The sequence below is a fragment of the Oryzias latipes genome, chromosome 15 (assembly GCF_053564925.1).
Source record: "Oryzias latipes strain Hd-rR chromosome 15, Olatipes_Hd-rR_3.1".
Lineage (NCBI taxonomy): Eukaryota > Metazoa > Chordata > Actinopteri > Beloniformes > Adrianichthyidae > Oryzias > Oryzias latipes.
The window spans coordinates 19,186,106-19,208,706 of record NC_136251.1 but is presented as its reverse complement, the minus strand read 5'-3'; the positions used below and the strand labels follow the sequence as shown (position 1 = coordinate 19,208,706).

The window sequence follows — 22,601 nt, the reverse complement described above, 5'->3', positions numbered from 1 at the left end:
ACAAGCAAGTATGTATATAAAACGACAGCAAATAAATGTCAATATCGCCATACAAAATGGGAGTGGACATTTAATGACTGGAGCAAACAGATGCGCGTCAACCTCACCTGGGTCAAAACCCTTTGCCCTTCCGGGCCAAAACACCTGACAACACTGTGACGTCTTCCCTTACATACCTTACATACAGAATCTGCCTACTGGCAGTAAGGTGAACTACAATCACATTCATGGCTCCTACACACCGGCCCCTAATTGTTGATGACAACTGACACAATAATTATTGTAGGCTTAGCTCCTTCACTTGTAACTGTCCTCAATGTCTGCTATTGTTCCTTCTGGGAGTGAGACCCCTCCTGTGTGGACTACCTTGCACCGATCCTGGTGGTGTGGATCAGGGAGTCAATGCCACGCTCGCTCTTAGCATATAGCTTGATGTCATCCATGTAGAGGAGGTGACTGATGTTGGCCCCATTTCTGAGTCGGTATCCATTGTCAGTCTTGTTGATTATTTGGCTAAGGGGGTTCAGACCTATGCAGAACAGCAGTGGGGACAGAGCATCACCTTGGTATATCCCACATTTGATGGACACTTGTGCAAGTGGCTTGCCATTGGCTTCAAGGGTGGTTTTCCACAGCTTCATTGAGTTTCCTATGAAGGCTCTTAGAGTCCTGTTGATGTTATACAGCTCCAAGTATTCAGTGATCCACGTGTGTGGCATTGAGTCATATGCTTTCTTGTAATCAATCCAGGCTTTGCACAGGTTGGTGTGTCGTGACTTGCAGGAGTTGGTGTTTGGCTCCTCTGGAGTCTCTACCAATGCCCCTTTGTGTGTCGCTCATGTATTGATCCATGTGCCTATTTATCTAGGTTGCAATGATGCCTGACATGAGCTTCCATGTTGTGGAGAGACAGGTTATTGACCGGTAGTTGGATAGGACTGCACTCTTTGAGAGATCCTTCTGGATCAGGATCGTTCGCCCTTCCGTTAGCCATTCGGGGTGAGTCCCATCTCTTAGCAGCTAGTTAATTTGTGCTGCCAGGCACTCGTGGAGTATAAACGTATATATATATATATATATATATATATATATATATATATATATATATATATATATATATATATATATATATATATATGTATATGTATGTATATATATGTAAAGAAATAAAACTATAAAAAGCTGAAAACACAAAGAGAAATTGAGCAGAATGGAATACTGGCAAGGACTAATTTCTTTTTCTTCTACTCTTGTGTTTAAAATCAAGGTTTCTTCTCAACAATTAAGCTATTTTTAGGGCCTCCTCCAGCAACTAAACATGACTGCTTCAGTGCTTAGAAATTTTAAAATCTTTTCCAAAGCAAAGTCCGACAAATCCTGTCTTTTCTCTTTTTTTCAGATCTACCTGCAACAACACGCTGCACCATTTTATCCTCCTGAAACACCACACGTTTTCTTATGGCTTTCTCTCCAACACTCAGCAAAGACTTTTTGAAAATTATAGTGATCATGTCGCAATCTTCCGAAAACAGCTTCTTTCCGAGATTTTATTATTTCTTACATGCTCTAAGAATAGCTCAGAACAACCATCATTGTCATAATCATCTATTGGCTTTCTAAAGTTTGTTTAGAAACTGTAGAAAAAGTTAGTTACCCTTTCTCTACCTGAAAATCCTTCTATCCATCCAATTCCTTAACCTGCTATATCCCTTTAGGGGTCACCGGAGCCTGTCCTCGCCACTGCTGGGCAAATACGGGGTACACTCTGGACACTCTGCAGTGTACACTCAGCACAATGTGCCACTGTGCAGCCCTACCTGTAAATTCCATCCATAATTTTGATATTTTCATGGACCTATAACTTTTGCAGTGATAATTTACTGTTCTGGATTAAAACCATTAAAGCAAATGGTCTGATTGGTCCTCTTAAAAGAAATCAAATTACTTTGGTTTGAGCCACTGTACGAAGTTCAGTTCCTTCAAAATAAAGCTCTAGTCAAAGTAACAAACCGTTATGAGGGTTTGATTGCATCTGAGGAGATGAGGAATTCTAAATGGTGTATCAACCACTATTATCTCAAATATGAAGTTCCATAGGTTTCTGAGTTCAAAACATGTCAGTGCTTCTCATGTTTGCAGCTCTTCTCTAGGTTCACAAAATAAAATGGAAAATTATTATTTTTTTTTTTATTGTAAAATTTTTGTTTTGTGGAGCTTTTTTCTGGTTTGATGTCACTTTAAAACTTTTGATTTCACTTGATTACTCTTAAACAATGTGAGTAAAAGAGTGTTTTGCAGTTTAGAGAATTGTAGATATTTGCAAGTCTAAGCAATGTCTAAACCCTTGATTCATAATCGCTGCAGTACAGAGAAAATGAAATGGCCCAGATCCAAGATTGGACTGAAAAAGAGCTGATCTATTGTATTTATTCTCCTGTCAATGAGGTGAGTGTATTGGCTGATCTCTGTGGATCGATATTTGACCCTTTGTTCAACAGATTTATGGAAATTTTTTTAAACTCAAATGTATTTGTGCATCTTTATGGAGTCATTGTGGACTGCCAGCTGATTTCCTTCCATTAAAGCGGGCATTTTAGCTTTGATTGAAGAACAGGTTTTATCAAATTTACAAAAAATGTCTTGCCTTTTTATCAACTGTGAAAATTGTTCATGACATTTTATTGATTAAGGATGGAAATAGTATTTGGTAGGTTCAAACTGCCAATTTGGCTCTTCTGAGGGTTTAGTTGAAAGGAATGATGTAATCAGATGAGATCCTGCAACTGGCCTCTCAGTGGTAGACTTCACAAACGTTCACCTCTGTAGAAGAATGCTGTGTTTTACAATGGAGAGCTGCAGTTACAGCTCCTCTCCAGCTCTTGACCTTTTCACGTACAAGTCATCCCACTGCGATTGCAGAAAACAGGACATGATCAAGGACACTTCTGATTATAATGACTTCCACTCATAAAGGAGCATGCGGATCACGCCTCTGCTTTAATGTAATGACCTTTTCCCAAATCAACCGGATACAGAAACGCCACCTCCTCATATAGGAGCTCAGCATCCATACGAGTGCAGTATACTTACATTCATAAAAGCATAAACGATTTTTGAAATAATTAATTAAATGTAGCTGCAATAATTAGCTATATCATTTATTTATTACTATGTTTTTCTTGGTGGTCTCACAGCAGGACTCTGGGGCTTTACACAAGGAAAAAATAAATCATAGAGTTTTAATGCCCCCTTGTGTCATCAGCTGGAACAATTCTTCCTTGTGGCAATGATTTTATGTCCTGTTGCATCTTTGTAGGGTAAATATAAAGTATGGGATAATAATTTTAATGTAAAACTAAAATTTAAATAAAAAAACGTTGTTTGTGTTATTTTACTGCATGTTTCTGTCTGGTTGTTTTATTGCACACGTTTTTTTTAAGCTGCCTGGGGGAAAAAACGATTGGTTATTATATTTGCTGAATGGATGATGAGCAAATGATGATATTCATAAACAGAAAACGAAAAGGAAACTTTGTCCAACACAATTTGATTTACAGGCTTTTAACAAATGACTTTTTAAGATTGTGAGATAAGATGTGGTTTTGTAGCATCTAGATGTCACTTTCTGGAAACATTGGCTTGAAAGTTTCACTCCGTCCTTTTGTTGCATTTTGGGGGTTTACACCAGAAGATGCAAGGAATCCTTGAGGTTATATATTTCAAATGTAAAAAGTTCACTTTAGTAGGAATCTGTAGAAATAGTTAATCTAGCAGTTATATTTTTATTGTTAAACACAAATGAAAAAGCTGCAACAGTTGGTTGAATATTACTCCTGATTTTGGATTGAAGCTTATGTAAACATTACTGATGGATTTGATCTAAAACAAGAAGCTTTGTGGATATTTCTGTATTTAGAAGTTTGTTTGTTTTTCAGGGGGAATAAATTGTAACCCAAGGACACATTTCCTCCTGTATGAATGGGGGCCTTCTAACTTTAGCGCTCACTTGCGTTTTGGCTCTTGAGCAAACTCAATGCAGCATTGTGTTGAGATGTTGTGTGTCAGTGCGAATTGCAGTGCGGATGTTGTGTGGCGGGGATGTGAGGATGTGTGTGTTTGTGTGTGTGTGTGTGTGCGCGCGCGCAGCCTCAGCGGTGCATCTTCTCACAGCGGCTGCCACAGCGCGCCTGCGCAGTGCATCCAGAGGGCTCGGCGGCGATCGGTGCTGAAGTGGGGCGGATGGCAGGAAAACCCAGCAGCGATGGACATTACACCGCTGGCTCGCCGTCGACGATGTCGCTAAGCATGCATAGGGACACCTGGCTCTTATGCCCGACATTTTAAGACGCTGACAGCCCGAGACAAGAGGGTAAGCTACCGCTTATTCTGCGCTATCCGCTCAGCACAGCTTGGCTAGCGGCTAGCTAGCTCGCGCCGCCGCCTCTTCCTCCACCTCTCTGGGACTGTTGGCTAAAGCTAGCAGGAGGAAAGTGCGGTGATTTATGAGGAGTCTTCGGGGCGACTTCCTCTCTAGCTGTGGTGACAGCCGTTAGGATGAGCTAACAGGGGACCCCTCCACCCCCTTGGCTGTCTGACTTCATGGTTGGAGCAGCAGCAGGAGAAACCCACCACACAACTGCTAGCAAGGCACAGCTAAGTGCAGAGAGTCAGTGAGGCTCTTTTACAGATGCAACACTTTAGTAGTGGAGCTTTTGCCCTTTTCATCTCGGAGCAGTCTTCTTTAAAAGTCACGCTCATCAAAGATGGGAACTCTGCAGTTTGTCACAGGCGTGTTGAGAGGAACCAGCAACTCCACCCAGTTATAGACTTTCTGAAGAAACTTCTAAAAAGTGCCGTGGGGATTTTTAACATAGATGAATGCTGATTTTTAAAGATCCATGATGTAGATTAAAATCATTTTTTGGGTGTTTTAGCATGATCTTGATGTATTTTTCTGACAATGGAAAACATATATATAAAGAAAATTAAGCTGCATTTGCGTTTCTGAGTATTCTTTTATTTGTGAATAAAGACAAATGCATTTTGGAAAAAAAACTTGTTGCTGTGATGTTGAAGCTACAACGGCCCTGCTCCGCTTCATGCCGATGCATCCCATTGCAGAAAAATAGATCCATGCACGTCTTTGTTTTCCTCGTCTGAGCTGGCATCTGGTTCAAAACTGTGCATCTGGATAGCTCCGATATTGGTCTCCATTTCTTAGGTTTGGGTTGTGAGGGGCTGTTAGCTAGCAGGAGGGAGTGTAAAGAGATAGATTACGGGAAGCATAGGCGGGCTTACTTCGAAACAACAGTCTCGCCCATGACTCAAATCAGCTCTGCAGAAACTATGTCCTAGAAAATGACAAGTTTTGGGATTTTGGCTAAAAACTGCATAATTATTATTAAAACACCACTGGGAACAATTTGAAAATAGATGAAAAGATGATCTGACTGGGACTTTGATGTCACAAAAAGCTTCATAGTTGACTTAGTTGAATTAGACTAGTTGACTAATTATTACTTGTTACATCAAAGTATTTGATCACAAATCCAGATATTTCAAATGGATAGATAATTTTGCCGCTGGTTTTAGTGTGGACATTACATACACAGACACGAGGACGATGCTGCTTTCCGGCTCTAACAAGTTTTGCACTTTCCTCATACAATTCTGTTCTTGTTTGCAAGGAACTGAAGTTCCTTTGAGGCCATCTTCCTCTCGGGTGGAGGTACTGGAAAGCCTCACAAGCGTGATGCTAAAGCCTTATCTCTGCAAAATCATTTTTCACTGCCTTTTTTTTTTTGTTGAAGCACAGTTTAAGTTTTTTCATCCCTAACTGTGTTGTTGTCTGGGGTGGATAAGGGATAATTATACACTCTATGTTTTCACATCACAGATTAAAAAAAAAAATGAGACTGACCATCGCATGTATATGAGAACTGGACAGAGTGAGTGTGACATCACCCTTAAAAAAATGGCTAACCTCTGGCTCCAGCAAAATGAGGTCAATTCAGCCGTCATTTTTTTGTGATACAGATATCGCCATGTTGGAGCCAGACAACATCCGTAAGAGGTGATCTGTCCAGATCAGTCCGAGTCATGGTATCTTTGGTAACCACTCTCTCCTAACAGGAGTTAGCTTGATGGAAGTCCACACCCCTGCTACTTGAAAACGGATAAATCTGTTAATCAAACATTTTGAAGGTTCCATGTGAGACCACAGACTTTTTAAAAGGCACATGATTGGTCAGTTTCTAACTTGAATTACTTGCAATAAAGAAAAATAATTCTCCAAAAAAAAAGTAAATTGGCAAGGACATGTAAAAAAAAAAAGGAGCAGAGAAAAAATAATTATTGTGATAAATATAATAACTGAGTAATAGTTGTTTATTCTCAATAAAAGCCAATTTTGGCTTCTTGGAGCCGTCAGGTACTTCCTGTTTGGAATGCAACTGGGAGGGTTCACTCCAGTTCTCAAATACAGTCAGTGGTACAAACACATGATTGACTGTACTGATGCTAACTATAACTGCAGCATAAATTTGCATTTGGGAGCAGCCATAGAGGATTATTTACTTTGTAGGTTTCCTGTGTTTTACATTGGACAACAACAGCTTTTGAAATCCAGCTCGCTTAATAGGCGCTGTCAGTGGTCTTTTAATAATGATTTTTAATTGTAAATAGTTTTGTTCATGATTTTTTTTTTGCCTAAAAACATCATAATCATAATTAAAAGGCCACTGGGGATGCTTTTGCAATACAGATAAGATATGGAACTGGTTTGCACTGCCAAACTACTGAATCCGTTTTGCTTCATAGGTTCCCAACTTAGTTTGATTTAACACAATTTGACTAAAAAATGTAATTTTTGTCAAATTAGTCATGTTTATGTAAAAATAAAATAAAATAAAAGTTTTTGCTTTTAAAGAAATGTATTAATCAATTTGATGATTTTCATTTTCTAAGTAAAAAAAATGGTTGGTTTTTTTAAAACACAGCACTATTGCGATATTTTTAAGACTCGCATAGGAGTTTAATATAACATTTCCATGTCGGAGTTCAAAATTTCTACTCTTTTTAGCTTTATTGTGGATTTTGTTAAACAAAAAACTGTGTTGTTTTTCTTTTAACTGTTAAGGCCAAAATACCACAAGACACAACTTTTTGCGTAACATCTTGGAAGAGGGCGCTGTGACTAGTAATCACAAAAACAACAAGTGCACTGGATGGGCAATCTCGGATTTGGCCCTGGTCAGTCTAGGCGTTCTCCCAATTAGCAAAAAACCAAGCGTCTGTATGAAGACTGTAACCCAAAGGAAATTTGGCTAGCACGTGTGTCGTCCGATAGTTGTTTCGTAAAAATGTAAACATATAGTATATAATTTACTGTTTTTGTCTGTCTGAATTTCTGTAGTTTCAATTACTTCATTGGTCGTTTGCGAGTTGATTGCAGATCTGTATATGCAGTCAGCTCCACAACTACTCTTTCACATTTTAAGGATGTTTAAGGATGTTTTACTCTGTACTTGGTTACAAACGTGCCTGAATTGACAGGGTTTCTTTGATCTGCTCTGTGTTTTTCAGATGCTGTACATTCATCGTCTGCTGTGCTTTTAAGTTCATAAATGGTTCTTTTACTACGCTACGAGACAGCCTAGAAGGCGACGGTCAACAGAACAGAAAATACGAGGAGGACATTTGACCCACCTCACTTTAGCTTTAGCATACATTTTTTTGCGAACTGGTCAGGGATGGTGACACCAGTAACTTCTCTTCCCTGTGGTGAAAACAACCTCTTTTTTTGTGTCCTGAATCTGCTGCAAGCCAAACAGACAGTCCAACAGTCCATACCTTCGTCAACCAGCTTGCTACCGTCCGGCGACCTGTTACCTCACGCCATGACTGCTCTGTCTGACCTGTGTTTAGGAACTCACTAATTCATGGTAAGTTTTACTTGCTACCTTCCTTTACTTCTGTACTGGGTTTGAAAACCAGCCATTCAGTTCTCAGGTTCTGCTTGTTATTTTCTACTTCATTTTCAATTTTGTCACCCCTTCTGAGCATATTTTTATTTTTATACCACATTTGCATGTGTTGTGGGCAAACGCCTCATCTCAGCAGTTTAAAACAAAGCCAAATCCTTGTTATCGTTTGCATCCAGCAACTGTTTTTCACCACGGCTGCCTGGCTGCTGAATAACCAATGGCCCCTCTGCCAGTCAGACGTCTGCATTTGCATATCGGACAGGCCGTTTTCAGCATTACCTGCCATGCATCATTGTAAAACATCACATGTGCTCTAGCTCAGTGGAGGGAATGACACTAAGCAGCGACTCTTCTAGAAATACTAAGAAGTTCTTGTTTTTATGTAGGGTTTTATATGAGCATTGACGATTTTAATCATGACCTTACAGGTAAGAGTTGTGTTTTGCTAAGTCGTACTATAGAAATCTTTAGTTTCAAGTTCGGATAAGTTATTATTGTTGTCATTTTTGCATTTGCTACACAGAATCAGATTTGGAAGACAATGCAATTCAGGATTTACTGTGATGAATTAACGTTATTATTTATTTTATTTTTATTTTTTACCTCCAGTCATTAAAACCCAATTTTTAATCAGAGAAGCTTAAGCTAAATTAAAGATCTGAGAAAATCCAAAACAAAGAACAGCTTTTAACTCTTTTTAGATGACTTATGAGCTATTTTCATAGGTTTTCTTGAACTTCTATTTTCATGTCTGCTCTTGAGTAGAATTGGCAACTGTTACGTACTACAGGAAGTGTAATGTATTAATACAGAGGTGAGGCAATTCTTTTTGCTGATAAGTGATGAGTCACCTTGATCCCTAGCTCCATTTACTGTTTTAAGAAAAAAAATGTTTTATCAATATTCTTCTTTAATTATTAGTCAGTCAACAAATGTGTCAAAAGAGCTTTTAAAATTGATATGGGATTTAAAAATGCATCCAACTTACTAATTAACACCTGCCAGTTTTTTTTTTTTTTAATATGGTGAACCTAAAATTTAAAAACGTAAAAAATTTAAGCCTTGATGGGTCTTGTCTGCTATAAAAAAATAATCCAGCAGTACACCTTTGTCCTTTTGCTAGCATGCTAGTGATGGCTTGTTTGTGTACTTTGAAAGTTGGCCAATGATCCTTAATCCCTTATATTGCATAATACAGTTGTCTCGCTATAACGTGGGTTTCCTGTCACGGTCTTGCAGTTTCACAAATTCTTCTTGATGCAATTTTCTATGCTTCTTTTTGCTTCGTAGCACTGTGTGTTCTGCGTTCTGATTGGCTGTAAACCATTGTCAAGCCAACTCTTCCATGTCGTCTTTTCTGTTCAGAACGCGTTCAGCTTGCCAAACTTTCATTAATCTTTGATTGCTAACAGTTATTGGGTTTCTTTCTATAATATTGGACTCGTTTTTCAATGAAGGTTTGAGCTTTGAGAGTTTAAACAAGAGAGAAAAGTTAAAATCTCAATGTCTGAGAAAAGTATATAAAGTGTGTAGTGATGGGATTTACATTCTTAAACATCTGAAATGTTACTGGTACTTTGCATATTTCACCTGTTGCAGGGGTTGTTTGCTTTTAGAACGTAACATGCACTAAACGACGAACCACTGTACATAACTGACAGCATAGATGAAAAACATCTAAATTAGCTAAAGTTTTTATGATAATAATTATATATTCAAGGCAGTGACGTGCAGTCAGGAGAGGCAGGTGAGGCACAGCCTCACCTGTCATTATGGGAAGAAAAGAGAAAAAATAAATTCAATTATTATATTTAATCAGTAATTTGTGCTTTGCAGTCATTTTCCATTTAAATGTACCATTTTTGGGTGTTTTTTCTTTTCAAAAACGCTGAATTTCCGCATTTGCCGTTCAGATACTAATTGACGTGCGATGAGGCACCAGCCCGCTGAGCCTCACCTTGGATTGCGCAATACCTATGCAGTCAGACGGTACTGCTGTCTCTCTGTATGTCGGTTCAATCACTTGTACTATATGAGCTTAGTTTACATAATTTAGCAGATATATATAATGTACAGTGTTTGTTTTTATAAATAACTGTATGTGACGGACGTGTTTCTTGTGCTGAGCGCTAAACGCCGGTGAAAAAGCCGCTGGGTGAGGCCAGCAGTTCTCGTGCCTCATGTTAGGGAGCGGCGGTGAGCCCTGAGATTATGACGCTAAAAAATACTAGAAGAAGCGATAGCAAGCGGCAAGTCATTTTCTTCAGAAGGAGCGGCGTATGGACTTTATTTACAAGTAAAGGTAAGACGATAATAACGTTTGTGCTTTTTTCTATGCTGCAGTTTGTATATGAAAAAAAACATGTTGAAATGATATTTTAAACAAAACACTTTAACTGTTGTCAATCAAACGGTGAATAAGTTACTCAGTTATTTATGCTCATGGTTCATATGTTTGTAAATCTGACTGATGACGTCAGTGCCTCACCAGCCATTAACCTCACCGCACGTCACTGATTCAAGGTTCAATGAAGAGAGTTTACGGTAACGTTTAGTTATTCAGGATGTGCCATCATCCGCTACATTCTAAATATACAGTATGGACCATAAATATTTGGACAGACACATTCTTTCTAATTTTGTTTCTGTACTTTACCGCAGTGATTTTAAATCAAACAACTCAGATGCCATTGAAGTGCAGACTTTCAGCTTTTATTCCATGGGTTGAACAAAAAGATTGCATAAAAATGTGAAAAACTAAAAAGCATTTTTAAACACAATCCCTTCATTTAATGGGCTGGTAAGTAATTGGACAATTGACTTCCATGCTATTGCATGGGCAGGTGTGGGCAATTCCCTTGTTATGTCATTATGAGTGAAGCAGATAAAAGGCCTGGAGTTGATTAGAGGACTCGTGCTTGCATTTGGAAGATTTTGCTGTGAACAGACAACATGTGGTCAAAGGAGCTCTTCTTGCAGGTGAAAGGAGCCGTCATTAAGCTGAGAAAACAGAAAAAAATCATGCCAGAAATTGCTACAGTATTAAGAATGGCTAAATCAACAGTGTGGTACATCTTGAGCAAAAAAGAAAGCACTGGTGAACTCAGCAACGCAAAAAGACCTGGACGTTCACGGAACAGGAGTGGTGGATGATGGCAGAATCATTTCCATGGTGAAGAGGAAACCGTTCACAACAGCCAACTAAGTGAACAACACTCTCCAGGAGGAAGACGTGTCAATATCCAAGTCTACCATAAAAAGAAGACTGCATGAAAGTAGATACAGAGGGTACACTGCAAGATGCAAGCCACTCATAAGCCTCAAGAATAGGAAGGCTAGATTGTGGAAACAGTGTGATGGTCTGGGCGTGCATGGCTGCTAGTGGCACTGGGACACTATTGTTTATTGATGACGTGACACAGGACAGAAGCAGCCCAATGAATTCTGAGGTGTTCAGAGACAAACTGTCAGTCACCTGATCTTAACCCAATCGAGCATGCATTTCACTTGCTGAAGACTAAACTTCAGACAGAAAAGCCCACAAACAAACACCAACTGAAAGCCACTGCAGTAAAGGCCTGGCAGAGCATTCAGAAGGAGAAAACCCAGCATCTGGTGATGTTCATGAGTTCAAGACTTCAGGCTGTCATTGCCAACAAAGGCTTTTCAACCAAATATTAGTAATGACCATTTTGTTTTCAGTTATTTCATTTGTACAATTACTTACCAGCCCATTAAATGAAGGGATTGTGTTTAAAAAATGCTTTAGTTTTTCACATTTGTATGCAATCTTTTTGTTCAACCCATGGAATTAAAGCTGAAAGTCTGCACTTCAATGGCATCTGAGTTGTTTTATTTAAAATTCACTGCGGTAATGTACAGAAACTAAATTACAAATAATGTGTCTCTGTCCAAATATGTATGTTCCTGACTGTATGTGTATGTTTTTAAAAAAAATAAGCTGCTCATCAATCATGACGCCCACAGTTTTCATCACCTTGGAGGTGAATTCTAGTCGAAGGGGCTAAAATTAGGGTTGTGCCAATGGACGATACCATCGTCCATCGTGATGGGTGACAGACATCACGATGGAGAGACACCATCGTGATGCCACGCCCCCGCCACGCTGCGAGTCGACACCATAAGACGCGGTTACATGTGCAAAATATATTAATAAGGATTATTGGTTGGATTAGAATCCAACCGTGTAGATGGGCCCAGAAAACCTTTTTCAGGTTATAAAAAACATTCACATGGGTCACACTTTCGTTCGGAATAAATCATTCGCACATACGCAGTAGTGTTTTTAAAAAACGGAAGAGAAACTTAGTTCCGCCGAGCGGCTACATACATAGATACGTCAGCTGGGTATTATACAAGATGATCTCCTAAACGTGCTTTTATTAATGTTACGGTTATTATGAAGAAACTGTTCGCTCATCATTTTAATTTTAATCCGTGTGGTCAGTGCTTTTTCTGTTGAAAAACGGAGCCGGAAGCCAGGATTAGCAGTATACTAACACGGGCTAACAACATTAGCACAGAGAATAGAAAAAAATCACTCCTCACATAATTCACTTCGACCAAACTGGATTCATCAAAGGCAGACACTCGGATGATAATGTCCGTAGACTAGTTAATATAATAGACTTTGCCACCATTAAAAACCAGGAAATGACGGTATTTTCGCTGGATGCTGAAAAAGCCTTTGACAGAGTAAATTGGAAGTTCCTTATTGCCGCCCTCCATAAGTTTGGTTTTGGAGAAGCATTCATCAATTGGATCAAAAAATTATATCACAACCCCAATGCATCAGTTAGAACTAATAAACAGACTTCAAACAGGTTTTTTCTTGGAAGAGGAACCAGACAGGGCTGCCCACTCTCTCCTTCTCTTTTTGCTATATTCATTGAGCCTTTAGCTGCAGCAATAAGACAAAATGAGAGCATTATAGGAATAAAAACCAAACACAGCCATCATAAAATATGTCTTTATGCGGATGACATATTACTGTTTTTAAGGAATTTACATTCTGTAAATGAAACAGCAATGATCATAAATGAATTCTCCTCCATATCAGACTATTCCATTAATTGGAATAAGTCTGTTTTATTACCACTCAACAGGAATATGGAACAAAGACTCACAATTCCAGTTAAAACAGGAAATATCAAATATCTGGGTATCTACTTTTCCCCCAAACTATCAGAACTGGTGCAGCTAAACCACACCCCATTACTGAAAAGCATACAGGACGATCTAACACGCTGGACCAACCTGCCTCTGTCACTTATGGGCAAGGTAGCCACTGTTAAAATGAAAATCTTACCCAAGGTTAATTATCTCTTCTCAATGATTCCCACACAACCGCCATTAAAATGGTTCAAAACATTAGACTCATCCATATCAAGCTTTCTATGGAACAACAAACCTGCAAGAATTAGTCTAAAAACTTTAAAATCTGCAAAAAAGCTGTGGAGGATTAGAATTAACTAACTTCCGCAAATACTTTCTTGCAAATAGATTGCAATACATCTTAAAATGGTTAAAAAATAATCCAGAAACCAACTCATGGTTAGACTTGGAACAGCCGTTATGTGGAAAGATCAACCTGTCACAGCTACCATTTATTAGCCAAACAGTTAAAAAACAGGATTGTTTCAAAAGCATTAATATAAATGCCACTTTAACAGCCTGGTGGGAATTTCTCAAAATATCAAAATCATCAATTCAACCGTGCAAAATGACACCAATCTGGAACAACCCGGACATCCATATTAACAAAAAAATGATTCACTTCCCAGCTTGGCAAGCAGGGGGCATAAAACAACTAGAGCATGTAATTATTGATAGAAGATTCATAACTCCCCAGGAACTTCAAGACAAACATGGAATAAATAACTTCTTGGAATATCAGCAACTTAAATCAAGTATTACTAAAAAGTATAAATTTAAAGACGACGATTTAAAGCTACCAGATGTAGTTACCACTCTGATTAAGTTTTCAATGAATAGAACTCTCTCCAAAATATACAAACTTTTATGTAATTTAGATAACAATATTGCCCTTCCAACAAAAAAATGGGATGCAGATTTGAGCATCAGCACAGATGAAAGCTTCTGGTCGGAACTCTGTCTAAACACCTTTAAACTGACAAAAAGTCCAAATCTGCAGCTAATCCATCTCAAAACTCTTCACAGAATTTACTACACTGGACAGAGGATGTTCAAGATGGGTCTCAGTAACTCAGACATTTGCGAGCACTGTGATAATAATCTACCCGACAGCTACATGCACGCACTGTGGTTCTGCACTCCTGTCCAGGCTCTCTGGCAGCAGGTATGTGCCGATTTATCAGTCTGGCTTAAGGTTTCAATCACGGCCTCACCGTCACTTTGTGTGCTTGGTGACATGAGTGCCATCGATATAGAAGAAGGATTAGCATCTATCATTTTCACAACTCTTTGTATTGCCAAAAAAACTATTTTAATAAATTGGAAAAACAAGAAAAATATCAACATAAGTCAACGCAGAAATCTGCTGTTTGATCATATCAGCTTGGAAAAAATGTCAGCCCAAAGCTCAAGTAACTTTGAAAGAATTCAGTCTCTCTGGTCTCCTGTGGTTGACTCCATGACTTAGGGGGTGGGGGGCTTGGTCGTCGCTGCTCCTTGCCCTTCTGCCGTGGTTTGGGGTGGGGGTCGGGGCCTCCGGTGCCTGGCGGGGGTGGTGGGGGCTCCGTTGGTCGGGGGGTCGGGTCCGGTGCCTTGGTGGGGCAGGCTGGGGCGCTGCGTGGTCCTCTGGGCTTGGGTGTGGGGGTGCGTGGTGGGGGGGTGGGGTGGTGGTCTGGCTTGGCTTGGGGGGGTGGTCCCTTTGCCTGGGGGAGGTGGGGGGGGGGCTTGTCGGCCCTGTCCTGTGGTGGGGCGTTCTGGGGGGGAGGGGGGGCCCATTATTGGTACGGGTCGGGGGGGCTAGCGGGTCGGGGTCTCTGCTGAGGCAATCAGTGGTTGCCTCGGCCGGTTGGCCTCCTCGGTCCCGTCAAGGCCTGACCAGAGCTCCTCTAGGGCCGGCGTCTGGGGGTGGGGGCCTGGGTTTGCTCCGGGGGGGGCGAAGCTTTCTGGCTCCTCTCTCTCTGTGTGGGGTTGATGGTGCCGGGCCTGGGGTGTCGGCGCCTCCGGGGGTGGGGCCCCTGGGCTGGGTGGCCCTGGCCCCTTTGCTGGGGGGGGGGCTGGGGGACAGCTGTTTGACCACCGGGGGACAGTCTACCAGCTGTCCCCAACTTACCCCCTTCCTCATATAACCTCATATTAGGGTGAGGGGGTGGGGGGTCTAGCCTGCGATGCGCCTTGGGGGGGGGGGGGGGGGGGGCTACTTGGCAGTGGCCCCCCTCCTATGGTTGCTGTATGGAGTGGGCCCCCCCTCTTTCGGTTTTATTTGCACCTTAGACATGTAGGGTCCTTGGTTGGGGGGGTGCTTGGACATCACTGCAAGCAAGCAGCAGATGTCCTCCTGGCACCCTACCCGCCTATTTTAACCGCACCTTAGACATTTAGGGCCCCTTGGTGGGGAGGGTGAAGGGACATCACTGTGAGTAATCAGGAGATGTCCCCTTAGTGCCCTACTCGCCAATTTTAACTGCACCCCCCTTAGTACACACACCCCTCCCCCTTCAATATATACATTCCAACATAAACACACACACATGCACACACACACCCTCTCAAACACACATACACGCACACACATTTTGCAAGGAAGGTGGGACCTGGGTCCATCTGTCCCCTACCCCTTCCCTGGTGGGGGGTGCTGGCCCCTTGGCGATGGCGGCCGTGTCCCTTGGGTGCCGGCTCCCTGGGCCCGGCGGTGCTCTCTCTCTGCACGGTGGGGGGGTTCATATTACACCTGAGCCGGGGGTGTTCGTGTCCCTGGGGGGTGGGTCCTGGTCCTTGCCCCTGAGCGCTGGGCCCCGCCAAACTTCCAACATGGCCGAGCCTGGTCGGGCCATATTTATAACACCCCTTGTGGGGTGTTTATAACACCCCTTGTGGGGTGTTATAAATAGCGGGTCTCCCTTGGGGGGTCCTGGCTCGTACCTGGGGTTGGGGCGGGGGGATGCCCGGAACTCCTGGGTGGTGGTGGGGTGCTCGTCTGGGGCTGTGGGCGTCCTTCTCTGGTGGGGCCCTGCGTTGGGCTCTTCCGGCGCGGCGGGGGGCTACTTTCCTGGCTGGGCTGGGGCGGCTCTCTCTTTCCCTCCGCGCCTCCCTGCTCTCTGGCTCTGGGGGCCTCGCGGCGGTCCTGCTGGCCCTGGCCTGGGTGGCGGTCTCGGTCGCCCGGGGGGCGGTTGTTCCCTGCTTGTTCCCGTGTGGCGTTGGGGGAGTTCCGGCTGCCGCTGCTGCTGCGGCGGGGGTCTGGGTGTGGGGGTGGCTGGGCGCTCCTCCTCCTTCTTTTCACATTCCACCATCCATTTTAGAAGAACATAAACACTCACCTGAGCACAGGTGTTAGCTCACCTTTTGCACTTATAGTTTGCATGATTGAATGAATGAAAGATTTCACACTAGTTGGTTTAAAGGCGTAGGCGTTCGTGAACACTATCTGTTTTGTGTACATGTTGACATGTGAACATTTTTTGCAGCTAGCAGGTGTGTTAATAATATTTGAGTGTGTGTGAACAGGCCCCGCCCTTTTTGTACTACATTTGAACTGTACCGTAATGATAAACAACCAGTAAACCTGTCTGCTCTATGCTGCTTCATGGTCTTACCCCCCCTCTCACTATCACCCCCCCCCCCCCCCCCCCCCCTCTAACATCCCTCCCTCTTCTTCCCTTCTTTCCTTTTCCGTCCGGTCCAACACCAAAGATTTTCAATCATGGTTGAAATGAATAAAGTTTGGCCTCAATTACAAAAGGGGTTTGTTCAGTCACACCTTTGGTTAGTCTGAAGATTAATAACCCCTCTTGTTAAAGTAAAATATGTCCAACACAAGAGGCCCTCAGCTCTCATCTGCCTGCCTAGCTGTTGGACAGGACAAGTAAAAAAAAACAAAAAAAAACAACAACATTAGCATGAACATAAAATCCATGCGTGAAACGCTGCAATCTGCATCTTGGCTGCACGTAAATATGTGGGAATAACATCAGCCTTTATTTTGTCGGGACACGACTGGAAACACAAATCCATGTGATTGTTTGAACGGTTTCTAAGTACTGAGCGGCCTTTCTGGTTCGAAGCTTACACACTGCGTTAGCTAGCGCTCCGAGTTCTGCCCCGACACACACTTTTACCGGGAGACCCGGTTCTCCTAATTTCCGGTTGCTCGTTCATGTAGAGCTGCAGGACGGATCACAGTCCTAAGTCTCCCACACGTAATAAAGCATCCTTACTTCCCCTAAAACACAAAACTGTAAGTCCGTCTGCTCTGCTAGAGACACGGTCGCTCGCTCCACAAGTGCAGGACCGGACCACTTCTTTTCTATTTTGTTTATTTATGTCATGATTTCAAGGCAGGGCGAACCCAGATGCTGGAACCCAGAAAGAGGTCCGGAACGTGGCAGGTAAGAAGGATTTATTATTTTCTATGAGGCTGGCAAAGAGGGTTGGCGAGAGGTGATCCAGATGGATAGTCTGTGGCACGGCTGGAGGTGCGGACGCGGCGGTTCACTGATCCTTCCCGACAGCAGGCTGGAGAATGTGCTGACGTCACTCTTGGACAGGATTCCAAAGAAGGGCAACGATCTGGCGCTGATTATTGGCGTTGGGTCTCCTTTTAAGCAGCAGAGGTTGATGAGTTGAGTGACGGCAGCTGGAGAATAATCAGGAGCAGAGTGGAGCCAAGCTGGAGGGGGAGGAGTCTGACAGAGGCACCATGACAGTACCCCCCCCTCAACGACCGCCTCCAGGCGGTCCCGGACGCCGACCAGGGTGGGCACGATAGAAGTCAGAGATCAGGGAAGGGTCCAGGATGAGGGAACGGGAGACCCAGGAGCGTTCCTCTGGACCGTAACCCTCCCAATCAACCAGGAACTGGTGGCCACGACCCCGGCGCCGGACGTCCAGAATGCGGCTGACCGTATAGGCAGGCGCACCATCAATGAGCCGGGCGGGTGGTGGGGATGCGGAAGGCGGGCAAAGCATGCTGTCCTGAACAGGCTTGAGCTGAGACACATGGAACGAAGGGTGAATCTTGAGAGCCGCAGGTAATCGTAGCCGGACACAGGAGGGACTGATAACCCTTTCGATGGTGTAGGGACCAATATAACGAGGAGCAAGCTTCCGAGAGGTGGCATGAATGGGTATGTTCCGCGAGGACAACCAAACCCTCTGACCTGGCTGGTAGGTAGGGCCCACCACCCTGCGACGATTGGCTGTACGGCATTTGCTCTCCTTGGTGCGGAGGAGAGCAGCCCTGGTTAGATGCCAGATGTCTTGGCATCTCTTGAGGTGGTCCTGAACCGAGGGCACTGCCAAGTCCAGTTCATGAGAGGGAAACAGCGGTGGTGGGTACCCGAGGGCCGCCTCAAACGGAGACAAACCTGTGGCGGTGGAAGGGTGAGTATTATGCGCATATTCAGCCCAAACCAAGTACCTTGACCAGTCCGTAGAATTGCGGTCAACGAGGCAGTGAAGGGAGGCCTCGAGCTCCTGATTGACACGCTCAGCCTGCCCGTTAGATTGGGGATGGTATCCGGAAGTAAGGCTGATGGTGGCGCCCAAGGCTGTGCAGAAGGCCTTCCAGACTTGAGACACGAACTGGGGTCCGCGGTCTGAGACGATGTCCGATGGCAGCCCGTGATGGCGAAACACGTTGTGAACCAGAGCGTCAGCAGTTTCAGTGGCTGTAGGCAACTGAGGGAGGGGAATGAAATGCACGAACTTGGAGAAACGATCAATGACAGTCAAGATTACAGTGTTACCCTGAGAGACGGGAAGGCCAGTGACAAAGTCGACAGCTATGTGAGACCAAGGACGGCTGGGAGTGGACAGTGGATGGAGCAAACCGGATGGAGGACGGTTGGAAGTTTTGGAGCGGGCGCAGGTCGAACAGGCAGCCACGTACTCTTTGACGTCTTTGGCCATCGAAGGCCAGTAGAAGCGTCGACGGAGAAGATGTAGAGTTCTGGCTACACCACCGTGACAGGCGATGCGAGACGCATGAGCCCAGGTAATAACGTCGGACCTTAAAGATCGAGGCACATACAAGGTACCAGGAGGAGGATCAGGATGGTCAGTGTCCTCACCTTGAGCCTGAATGACTTTAGTCTCGATGTCCCAGGTGAGTGCCCCAATTATGCATGTGGAGGGGATGATGTTGGTAGCGGAGTCAGGATCGTCGGAGGAGCTGTATTGGCGGGAAAGGGCGTCTGGTTTTATGTTGCGACTGCCTGGTCTGTAGGTAATGGAAAAATTAAAACGGTCAAAAAACAAACACCAGCGGGCTTGACGAGAGTTCAATCTCTTAGCAGTACGGAGGTATGCAAGGTTCTTGTGATCCGTCCAGACTATAAATGGTTGTGCCGCTCCCTCCAGCCAGTGCCGCCACTCCTCCAGAGCAAGTTTGATGGCGAGTAGTTCACGGTTTCCCACGTCGTAATTTCTTTCTGAGGGGGTGAGTTTCTTAGAATAAAAAGCACAGGGTTTGAGCTTCCCGGTTTTCTCCTCCCGCTGGGAAAGGACCGCCCCAACCCCAGTGTCCGAAGCGTCGACCTCTACAACAAACTGCCTGGTAGGATCAGGTTGTATTAGGATGGGGGCAGACACAAAAAGTTTCTTGAGGGTGTCAAAAGCATGCTGGGCCATGGTGTTCCATTGAAAAGATCTGGTGGTAGATGTGAGCTGGGTGAGTGGAGCGGCGATACTACTATAATTCCTAATGAAACGACGGTAAAAGTTTGCGAATCCGAGAAATTGCTGTAGTTTTCTGCGTGTGGTGGGGGGTTCCCACTGGGAAACTGCTTTGATCTTAGCTGGATCTGGACGGATACCGCCTGCCTCGAAAATATACCCTAAAAAAGGGATGACGGATGAGTGGAACTGGCATTTCTCGGCCTTGACGAATAGCTGGTTCTCTAAGAGCCTTTGCAAAACCTGACGAACATGAGCTGGGTGTTGACTGGGGTCTTTGGAGTAGATGAGAATGTCATCGAGATAGACAAACACGAAACGGTTGATAAAGTCGCGGAGAACGTCATTGACAAGACGCTGAAAAACTGCGGGGGCGTTAGTAAGGCCGAAGGGCATGACAAGATATTCAAAATGACCCAGGGGAGTACTAAACGCGGTTTTCCATTCGTCCCCCTCCTTAATCCGGACCAGATGATAAGCGTTACGTAAGTCGAGTTTGGAAAAGATGCGGGCCTCCTGGATGGAGTCGAAAACGGAACTAATGAGAGGGAGAGAGTACTTGTCTTTGATGGTTATTTGATTAAGTTCGCGATAGTCGATACAGGGCCTGAGAGATTTGTCTTTTTTCTGTACGAAAAAAAACCCGGCACCGACGGGGGAAGATGAGGGGCGAATGTGACCGGAGGTGAGGGCCTCCTGTATGTAACTCTCCATGGCGGCCTTTTCGGGCCCGGAAAGATTAAATAGTCGACCCTTAGGAAGGGGGGCGCCTTCCAGTAAGTTGATGGTACAGTCATACGGCCTGTGGGGGGGAAGCGAACTGGCTTTGGATTTGCTAAAGACAGTGCGTAAATCGTGGTAACATTCAGGGACGTTAGAAAGATCAATCTGCTCAGGAGTAATCACCGGGGTGACGTCCACTGAAGGAATGGCAGAGAGCATACAGTTAGCGAGGCAGAATTTGCTCCAATCAGTAAGCCGGTGATTACTCCAATCAAACTGAGGATTATGATGTTGTAACCACGAAAACCCCAATACGACTGGGTTCTGAGGGGAGTGGGTAACAAAAAACCGGGTGGACTCACGATGGTTGCCGGAGGTGACGAGAAGAACGGGTTTGGTGCAGTGAGTGATGATAGACAGATGCTGACCACCCAAACCAGCGGTTTTGACCGGGACTTGAAGTTCTTCTGTGGGCAGAGACAGCCGAGAAACAAGGCTTTGGTCTATGAGACTCTGTTCAGCTCCAGAGTCAATGAGGGCCTGGGACTCAACAATCTTGGATGCATGACATAACTTGACAGGAACATAGAGGAAGTGCTTGGAAAACGGGGATCTATCACCCGCCCGCGGCCTGTCGTCTAGCGGGGGGCTGCAAAGTTTAAACGTACTGCACACTGATTGACAAGATGTCCAGTTTTACCGCAATAGAAGCACGCACCTTCAGCTCGACGTCTCTGCCGCTCCTCGGAAGAGAGCTTGGAGTGCCCGATCTGCATGGGTTCCTCAGGAGAACTGCTGGAATGTTCAGACGTGTGAGCAGGTGAAGAGTGCGGCGCATTACCTTGGGCTGAACGCACGGGACTTTTGCGGGGATGTGTAGTCCGTTCATGACGTCTCTCTTTTAGGCGGGTGTCTGAGCGCAGGGCAGCGGTGACGAGATCCTCAAACGAGTGGGTCTCCGGTTGCGTACATAGATGGTCCTTAATGTCATCATTCAGGGATTGATAGAACACTCCTCGTAACGCGGGATCGGTCCATCCTGCCTCCACTGCCAGGATCCTGAAATCTATGACATGGTCGCTGACTGACCGGTTACGTTGTTTCATGGTTAGCAGCTTACGTGTGGCCTCTTCCTGCTTTTTAGGATGATCAAACACCAGCTGAAACTCCCGTATGAAATGTTCAAAAGAGAGATGAGAAGTTGGGTTGACTGCTAAGAACGCCTGAGCCCACTGTAAGGCTTTGTTGCGAAGAGAATTAACAACCAAGGTTATTTTGCTAAGGTCGGATTGATAATAACTAGGAGCTTGTTGGAATAACAAACGACACTGGAGTAGGAAGCCACCACATGCCTCAACGTCGCCGAAGAATGGCTCAGGTTGCAACCGGAAGTTTTCCGGGCTTGGAGAGGAAACGGAAGTGACGGCGTTACTAGGAGCCGGAAGCGTAGCCGTAGCAGCGGGGCTAGCTACCCGACCAGATAAATCCATTAAAGTCTGTGTTAAACTATCCAGGCGCTGAAATAGTTCCTGCTGGGCGGACGCAACTTGTGAGAGTGCGTCGGCTTGACGCCCTAACGCGATACCTTGTTGATTGACCGCGTAGCGGAGTCCCTCCGGGTCAGCTGGGTCCGGGGTATGGCCAGATCGTTCTGTCATGATTTCAAGGCAGGGCGAACCCAGATGCTGGAACCCAGAAAGAGGTCCGGAACGTGGCAGGTAAGAAGGATTTATTATTTTCTTTGAGGCTGGCAAAGAGGGTTGGCGAGAGGTGATCCAGATGGATAGTCTGTGGCACGGCTGGAGGTGCGGACGCGGCGGTTCACTGATCCTTCCCGACAGCAGGCTGGAGAATGTGCTGACGTCACTCTTGGACAGGATTCCAAAGAAGGGCAACGATCTGGCGCTGATTATTGGCGTTGGGTCTCCTTTTAAGCAGCAGAGGTTGATGAGTTGAGTGACGGCAGCTGGAGAATAATCAGGAGCAGAGTGGAGCCAAGCTGGAGGGGGAGGAGTCTGACAGAGGCACCATGACAATTTATTTATTTTT

General features: G+C 44.4%; 1 protein-coding gene across 2 annotated transcripts in view; it reads left to right on the top strand.

Annotated features, from left to right (window-relative positions):
* The first annotated feature begins 4,177 nt into the window (after positions 1-4,177).
* The window catches only part of rgs17 (regulator of G protein signaling 17), a 36,750-nt gene continuing 18,326 nt past the window's right edge, over positions 4,178-22,601 (top strand). The window contains exons 1-2 of one of the 2 annotated variants that reach the window (XM_004077059.5): positions 4,178-4,369; positions 7,585-7,943. In XM_004077059.5, coding sequence (XP_004077107.1) covers positions 7,941-7,943 — 3 coding nt within the window. In that variant the 5' untranslated portion in view covers positions 4,178-4,369; positions 7,585-7,940. The remainder of the gene's footprint in view (positions 4,370-7,584; positions 7,944-22,601) is intronic. The other variant, XM_011484337.4, reaches the window with a different exon arrangement.